This window comes from Pundamilia nyererei, unplaced genomic scaffold, assembly GCF_000239375.1.
Source record: "Pundamilia nyererei isolate P.nyererei 1_Seehausen unplaced genomic scaffold, PunNye1.0 scaffold00068, whole genome shotgun sequence".
In the NCBI taxonomy this organism is placed as follows: domain Eukaryota; kingdom Metazoa; phylum Chordata; class Actinopteri; order Cichliformes; family Cichlidae; genus Pundamilia; species Pundamilia nyererei.
The window spans coordinates 967,455-975,835 of NW_005187469.1; the positions used below are offsets into that span (position 1 = coordinate 967,455).

Here is an 8,381-nt window from a genome sequence, read left to right on the forward strand (position 1 = left end):
CTCCAGGCAGGTCTCCCTCATGCATGAGTAACATGAAGAACTTTGCCTACTTCGGGTCTTGCTTGCTGTGTAATTATATTGTCCTCAACGTTCCAGCGAATAGGTTCAAGCTACAAACCTACCACTTCCTGTTTTACTTTAAAAGTCCATGTCTCATGTCAGTGTTTCTGGTATTGCTTCCCTTGTCTTGTTAAGTCTGATTTCTCCCAGCTGTGTTACCCTCCTGTCCCCCCCAGTCTCTGAGTACTCCAGTGTGTATTTAAGCCCTGTGTTTTCCTTGCTCTGTGTCGTGTTGTAGCCTCATTTTGCCTGTCTTCCCAGTCTCTGTAGCACCTAGTTTTTTGGTTTCTTGTTTTCCAGTTCCCCGAGTCCCTGGTTTGTCAGTTCTAGTCACTATACTTTGTCTTTTGTTTTCTGTGTTTCCCACACAAAACTAAGCTGCACTTTCGGGTAATCTTCCTTCTTTTGGGTCCTGCACTTGGGTCCTATCCTGCCTGCCACACAGCACATCATGACCGTTACAGCTGTAATAGTGTCACACAGTGGAAATTTGTATTTATCTTGTATATTGATTTTATTCTGATTTTCAGTGTTTATTTATGAGTGTAATTTTTACTTGCATGATTTTATTGTTTCTATTGCATGGTTTTTAGTGTTTTATTTGACATGGTCTTAATCCACCGTAGCGTGGCAGAGCATGGGATATATTAGTTGATAGGGATCACCTGCTGAGGCATGGGTGTGTCCAGAGGTGGCCTATCAGCTGTTTAAAGACCAATTAAAAGCAGGCTAGCGGAGCACTATGAGGAGAGAGGCCCCCGAAATGAGGAGGAATGTGCAAAGGCCAGGTGAAAAGAGGGACCCGCTGCCTGATCGTGGGGGTGCGACGCCTAATCAGTGTGACGTGGCAACCCAGTCCTGACAGCAAGGAACGGCAACAGTAGGAGACAACACGTGTTTTTGGCAGCACGGCAGAGGTGTACCTCTACCTGCATTTGTGAGTAGTGTCTACACTGTCGTTCATTGGGTGCAGTCGTGTTGGGTGAGAGTCGCCATGCATATAAGTCAGGGCAGCTTCCGGGACCATTGTTCTGGCCCCTATTTATTTACAGGGCACTGACACGAGGGGAGCCGTGGTGGCATCGCATGACTGATTCGGGTGCAGAACGCGAGCTGGGATGGGATGTGATGGGCCCAGTGAAGGGACAAGAGGAGGATGAGAGGTTCCTCCTCGTCTGCCTGAGACGAGGCTGGCATGGACTCCGCTCTGGAGAAGAAATTCCTGGCCTGCTGGTGGACACATAATGAACGTGTGGCATAATTACATCAGGGGATTCTTATGAATGTAGAAAATTGTATTTTTACGGGTTTTAGAATTGTTTTTAGTCTCCATGGGGATTTTGGTATACTGACAATATTTTATTACATACATTTTTAAGAGGTGTTGTTGTTGTTGTTGTTATTATTATTATTATTTTCTGCTTCCTGGCCTGGAAATGAACTGTTTCTGATCAGACCTCCCACCATCTCTGTGCCTTGGGTTTCTGACTGGCTTGCTCCCTCCTTGTATTCAAGAACCATCCTCTTTTGTATTACATTCTGGCGCGACTGCCTCAGTATCTGCACAACAACAACAACAACAACAACAACTTTTTAATTTTTAATACGCAGTCACATTAAACACTATTAGACCGTCTCTTTGTTCGTCTCTCTTTAGTGTGTCCGCTTCCTGCAAAATTCAAACAGGATGGAAAATTTTGTTTTGTGAAGACATTTTTTTTTAACTTTCAGACAATGAACAATAACATGATCAGACATGTACTCATAGCACTAATGTGTAGCAAAGGTGTATTTTATCATCATCCTCAGTAACGAGTGTTTGTTCCTTATTGGTTTTTCCTGAAAGAAAGAGAAATCTTATTCTCTTGAACTGTTGCTTTTGAGTGCACTAATTTTTATTTGTAACTACATTTACAAATGAATGGCATATATTTTTCTCTAGTTTTAAGGTATCGGCAAGCAGTACTTGAGTAGTTAATACGAAGCATTGCGTACAAAGCAACATTTGTATTTAGCATTATTTGGAATGGATCGTAATGTGAAGCTCGGCCTGAAAACAAATGCAAGCCATCAGTTTTGAATGTTATTTGCCTGTTGAAACCTCCCATCTGAGCCTGCTAGTAGGAAGAGTAGGACACGTACTGGCCACACCATGAGTACTGATAATTAAGACTGTTTATCCACCCATATATCACCCAGAGGACTGATAAATAACATTCATTTGATTGATAATTGGGTGGATAAACATACTGACCAGCTGATTAATAGGTATAGTACATCATGGTACCACTTTGTATGCTGGATCTAAGCAGAATTAATTTCTTTCTGCACTGAACTATGCAAATTTTAAATGTGACCTCTACATTAATAAGATAGAATGATCCAGAGTATAAGACATTTCCAAAAGTAGTGATGATGACAGAATGCTGCCTGTCCTCTTATTCGCTGAAATGCTCCCAGGTTCTTATTTCTGAAAAGAAGGCGTCTCCAGGGCAGGCGGTGTAGTTCACCACCTGTCTGTGGCCATGGATGATGAAATTGGAAACCAGTCCTCCTCCGTGTAAAGCACATTGGACAAGTCGATGACGTAGCAGGTCCATGGCATAGCGAGATGGCAGGGTGGCAGTGTAGTTACCGATGATTGACACGCCATACCCAATGGCATTGTGTCCCCTGGTGTGAGTGCCGAGATGATGCCAACCCCTACCCTCATAAACGTAGCCGTCAGACCCGACCACAAAGCTGAAAGTGCAAAAATATGAGAGCAGGTGATCAATGGATGAGGTGGATGGTTCCTAGTCTGCAGACAAATAGAGCAAAATGCTGAGAATTTATTCCACCATATGTGATGAATTTTCAGCAATACAGTGTTTTAACAGCATTCCTGAAAATTCTCCCGCTAATAACATAGATATGAAATATGGCTACTTAAATGAATGTTTTGGCATTTTAGGAATTTTCTGTTGTAGTTTTTTTTTGTTTTTTTCCGAATCACCACTCCCATGTTCATTTCCTACCACTTCAAGCACCTGTAAATCTTACAATTTACAAAAATAAAAGTATAAAAACAAGAATTTGTTCAATTAGAAGAATTATTTTTGACAGAATATGACCAGAATTTGACATTTTTACAGGAAAGGCAAACTATAGGGATTAGTTTCAAAGGTCGCTAAAGAGTAGGCAGCACCTGTCTACAGCAGATCCATATTTTGAGGCAGTGACAGTTGTATACATCTGTTGTATACAACTAACAAACACTGCAACAACGTGTAAAAATACATTTCCCTAGATTTCCAATGATTCCTTTAAAGTTTTGTTACCTGTATCCGATGTCAGCCCACCCACGGTCCTCCTGGTGGAAACGCTGCATGGACCTCATGTCACGAGAACAGCTTGGGAAGGATAAGCAGGGTGATGATGGCTCATAAGTATGATGAATGTACAGATACTGGAGGGGAAGAGAGAGCGGGATAGGTGCACCTCGGTGGGGCTTTGCCCCCCACTGACAGCGAGGGATGATTTGAGGGCAGTCTGTGGGTAGGAGGAGACAAGGTGAGGATTAGGAAAGTAATAACACTCCAGACCTTGATAGGCTGCAACAGAACATATGGGCTAGTGTCTAAAAAAAGGTCTTTGTGACAGCTCGGAAATAATGACTCAGTTTGTACAGCATCAATGAGCTTATTACTTAAACAAGCTTGTTTTTCCCAGTGTAGTGCACACAACATCTTTCTTTAAGGTCGAAAATCTGTCAGTGTTTTTACCAGATGACTGCTTGTGGTTGGTGCAGTTTTTTGGAAATGGAGCTTTGACCTTTGAAACATCCGAAACGTGGGAGTGATGTTTGAAAAACTGATTACAGTTTATAGATAATGAATATAGCAGAGACCTGCCAGAACTGTTCTGACAAATGTGGGACATTTTCAAAAGTGAAATTTGCTTAGAAAGAGGATGGCATAATGTTTGCACCAGGAAGGACTGTGCAGTAAGTCCTTTAGAATAATCTCATGAAATTGTTGTCCACACACTTAATTTTATCAGAGCCAAAAGTCTGAATAATTTGCAAACTTACAGAACTTACATTTCCCACACCAGAAGCAAGGCAGCTAAGCCAAGCATGGACGAATTCCTTTGTAATAACATTTGACTGAATGTGGAAAAACTGAAACATACTTCTTTCAGTCTGTTTTGTAAATGGACTGAAATGTTGAATGTTAACATTTCCAGAATGAACTTGAGCTTCCATGACTAAAAAATTGAATGGTTTGTGTCTTTTTATTCATTTTAAAGTTGAGCCTTTAAAGTATAAAGTATCAATGGATCACAGGACCAAGATGACTGAAAACTAAAAAAATACTATAAAAGAAATACCTCTTCCTCTATGAGGCCTAACTATTTAACGGTGGATTTAATCCAGTCTCCACGGGCATAGTGATCACAACATGTGATTGCAGTTAAAAACTTCATAATGAGTTTCATAATAATGTTGGTAAAAGCCTTGCACTATTTCAGTGCTGGCTTTCACTTCAAATTGAGTTTTTTTCAACTGGCCAGCAGCCAAAATACACAAATGTTAACTGAAGTTAAAGATAGTTAAGTAAAAAATATGTTTGAATTTACAAGGTTTTTACGAGTTCATGGTGACATTACTGTTTAACCTACTGTGACGTTATCCTCTTTAGATCCTTATCAAAAACATTTGTCTCATAAACAAAAATTTAATTCTGATTATTTTTAACTGCAAAGTTTGATGAAAACATCCAGGTTCACTAGACTCTTGCACAAAAGAATGATTAAATGTCTTCATTCATAGCTCACCCCAGTACTTCTTGACAAATGTCTCCAATCCATCTTTCACCGCCTTTCCCACCCCAGTGTCCATAGAAATCCATTCTGTCTTCTCCAGTTTCCAGACCAACGCTAGTGTCTCCATCACCTGGCTGTGAAGATCAACAGACTCTAGGATGGATCTAGAGAGCTCCCTCCTCCTTGGGCTAATCTGACTGCTCACAGCATCCATGCCCTGCCCCTCACTCAGAGTAAAATTGTAGTATCCTCTCAGAATCTCACTGAGGGCCTGCGGCTGTTCAGATGCAGTTAAATTGCTGAGGTCTGTGCCCAGTATAAGGCCATCCATGCCCCCATTGATCATGGCATCGGTGGCTAAAGTGGCAGGCTGAGACAGTTTGAACACCCTGGGGTGCTCCACGTTGTCCCAGCACCCATCAGGCCCCAAACGGTGAGATGGTGGGAAGTCCTGGAGGCTGAGAAATGATAAGCCCAGTGTCCTGCCGAAGGTGAGAGGGAAGATCCCAGCTGCTGCCACCTCTTCCATCTTGGCGTTCAGTCCTGATTCAATTCCTAGTAATAAGGGTACAAGCGCCACCGTAGTTCCATCTCTTGTGAGAACCACCCCTCGTTCTTCTCCATGGTCCGTCACAATGTGGTGGATGGCCTTATCAAAAAAGCTGAAGGATGAGGTGTTGAGAATGGCCGTCTCCAGGAGGTCAGCATCGCTGAGATTATTGGAAGCGCCCAAGAAATGGATGGTCATCACGTCATCATGGCCTGCAGTCCTCCGCAAGGCCCTGACCAGAGCCAGCAGGGGCAGACCAGGGTTGGAGTGTTCAACCTGCTGCACGGCTTGAATAAAGCCTTCCATGTTACGCAGGTGGACGCCTGACAACAACACAAGCCGAGAAAAGTGCATTAATCCCTCAGTGAATGAAATGTTCAGTTACTTCAGAATGAAACAGTGGTCCTTGCTCAATATTAGTGTAAAGCCGGTTTAGCAAACCATTCATTTATCTGTCTTAACAGCTTATGCAATTTACAGGCATTAGAGTCTGTCTGAGGTGATATAGAGTTCACATCAGCTAAGTTATGAACTGGGGATTAAAGAAGGTGGAAACTGATAGCACGACAAGAGGTTGTTGCCCTATAACTAGCATGACTTCCTCACATGCTATACAGATGGGAAAGAACTATACCAACACTGAGAGAATGAGTGGAGGAGCTCAAACATACAGCTGAAGCAATGTACATTTAAGATCAGGCATTAGACACACTTCCATAGTATACTGAGTTTGTGCTACCAAATACAGTATATGTCTTTGTCTTACTCTTTTAAGACCTATATTTTGGGAACAGTTGAATAGCCTTTCTAATTGATCAGTTAATAACCCAATACTTAAAGAAAGAGGGAAAGCTTTTTTTTTTTAGTTTGAGAAAGAAAGGAAAGAGAGAAAATTCCCGATTACAGATAACAAGGAACAAGTGAGTCAAAACACATCAGGTTGCCCAAAGAGAAAATATTCCTTATCAACATGCCAAGCAGGTACACTGTGGCCTGTAATGGAAATTCTAATGCAAGATAACTGAATGTTTGCATGTTTTAAATAACTGCGCTTACCTGTCGGCCTGCTGTAGACAGTAACAAGGTCAAATAAAGTCAGAAGAAAAAATGTGAGTCCACAGAAAGCCATTCTGCATCTCCCGGTTAGTGCTTCTTAAATCGTTTTATTGTTTTATTTTTATTCTTGCAAAACAAATGAACCTAAACAGTGAAATATGAAAGAATCTCTGCAATAATCCAAAATGTGTGGGGCTCCCTCACTTGTCTAGGTGTATTTAAGTAGGTGTACGTGCATGACAGCAGTGCTCTGTCTCAAAGGGAAGAGTACTCTCTGTACACAGATGGCCCCAAATATTGATTTAACCTACAGCACATCAAAGAGCAAAATTTCTCTTCAATTTATTTCAGTTTTCATCACAAATTTATTTTATTATTATTATTATTATTATTATATTATTTATGTTTCACTTTTTTTTTTTTACTTCATGCAGTTTCCTTTGTATATGCCTGGACAAAAACAATAGAAGCGAGGGATAAAGTCAGTTTACTGTCCCCTGTAATATGTACGTCTGCTATGTGCTCACCAGTGCCGGGAAACAGCTTAGTCACATGACCAAACAAGTAGACATGGACTTGGTGAAAAAAAACAACACAAGCTGATTTGGTTTGTATTGTATGGTTATTCATACAATCATGTACATTTAGGTTTGTTAAACCAAAATCTTGAATTAACTTTCTAATTTGGATAGAACATAATGCACAGATGGAAAACTGGGTAAATATTGGAATAATGATGCAAATAATGAATAAACTGCTATTTCGTGGAACAACTGAACATTTAGGTTATTGACTACAAGTCATACACACACACACACACACACACACACACACACACACACATATATATATACACACACATATATATATATACATACACATATATATATACACATATATATATATACATACACACATACATACACACGCTTTGCAGTCAAATTAGCTAGCTACCCCGCCAAAAAGCAATAAATAAATCCCTCGCGGGACTTCGTGGACTCCGTAGCTGTGAATCGATCGGTGAGGTCATGTGACAAGTTACGTTTTTAATAAACAGGAAGTACTCAAACCTTAACAACTCAGGTGTAGGAAGTGATCGGGTGAGTGTTGATTATAGTCTTAAAGAAAGCTGAGTTGAAAGATACTAATTTTAATAACTGAATAATTTTCGTAAATGTCATCTTTGTGTTTCTCGCGTGCCTGTAGCACCTTGGTTAGCATTAGCAGTTAGCCTGTAGTTAGTTGCAGCCTCACTAACAATAATAATAATCTCGGTGTTTCCTCTTACAGCTGTCCGTTAAATCATAATGGAGGCTCGCTTCACCAGAGGCAAGTCAGCTATTCTCGAGAGGCCTTTAAGCCGGCCGAAAACCGAGGTGAGCGTGAGCGCCTTCACCCTGCTCTTCTCAGAGGTGGTGCAGTACTGCCAGAGCCGTGTGTACTCGGTGTCCGAGCTGCAGGCTCGCCTAGCGGAGCTGGGGCAGCGAGTGGGAGGCAGCCTACTGGACGTGCTGGTGCTGAGGGAGAAAAACGGCAAGAGGGAGACCAAAGTGCTAAACATACTGCTGTTCATCAAGGTATTGTGTGTGTGTGTGTGTGTGTGTGTGTGTGTGTGTGTGTGTGTGTCAGGATTTCATTCAGACCGCTCACAAAGATCTTCCTCACTAACTAATAATAACTTTGCAATGATGAATATTAAAATCAAGCATATATTAGTGTAAATACAGCTCCACATAATACTTGCTGTGAATGCAGAACATCAGCAGTAGGGATGGGTGTCATTTAGGTTTTATCCGATTCCAGTGCCAAACCGGTACTTTTGAAACGGTGCCGGTGCTTAAACTGTGCTCGAACCGGTGCTTAAAGAATCAAGAACACAAACTTTGTCCAAAAACCTCTCATGTTTAGC

The 8,381-nt window shown here is 41.3% G+C and overlaps 2 protein-coding genes across 2 annotated transcripts in view; one reads left to right on the top strand and one right to left on the bottom strand.

The window, feature by feature from the left end:
* Positions 1-2,301: 2,301 nt before the first annotated feature.
* On the bottom strand, positions 2,302-5,691 carry LOC102194638 (N-acetylmuramoyl-L-alanine amidase-like). The gene is made up of 3 exons (XM_013911630.1): positions 4,879-5,691; positions 3,381-3,591; positions 2,302-2,802 (listed from the first exon to the last, which is right to left on the bottom strand). Exons 1-3 carry the CDS (start codon positions 5,612-5,614, stop codon positions 2,499-2,501), a joined length of 1,251 nt encoding a protein of 416 aa, XP_013767084.1. The 5' UTR covers positions 5,615-5,691; the 3' UTR covers positions 2,302-2,498.
* Positions 5,692-7,485: 1,794 nt separating this feature from the next.
* Positions 7,486-8,381, top strand: part of trappc5 (trafficking protein particle complex subunit 5) — a 3,655-nt gene continuing 2,759 nt past the window's right edge. The window contains exons 1-2 of the mRNA XM_005736242.1: positions 7,486-7,572; positions 7,763-8,049. Coding sequence (XP_005736299.1) covers positions 7,780-8,049 — 270 coding nt within the window. The 5' untranslated portion in view covers positions 7,486-7,572; positions 7,763-7,779. The remainder of the gene's footprint in view (positions 7,573-7,762; positions 8,050-8,381) is intronic.

Coding starts and splice junctions, on each gene's coding strand:
- LOC102194638 (XM_013911630.1), bottom strand. CDS start 5,614: ATGACCATCCATTTCTTGGGCGCTTCCAATAATCTCAGCGATGCTGAC. Junction 3,592..4,878: donor ATTTGTCAAGAAGTACTGGG/GTGAGCTATGAA, acceptor TCCTACCCACAG/ACTGCCCTCAAATCATCCCT. Junction 2,803..3,380: donor TGGGCTGACATCGGATACAG/GTAACAAAACTT, acceptor TTGCACTTTCAG/CTTTGTGGTCGGGTCTGACG.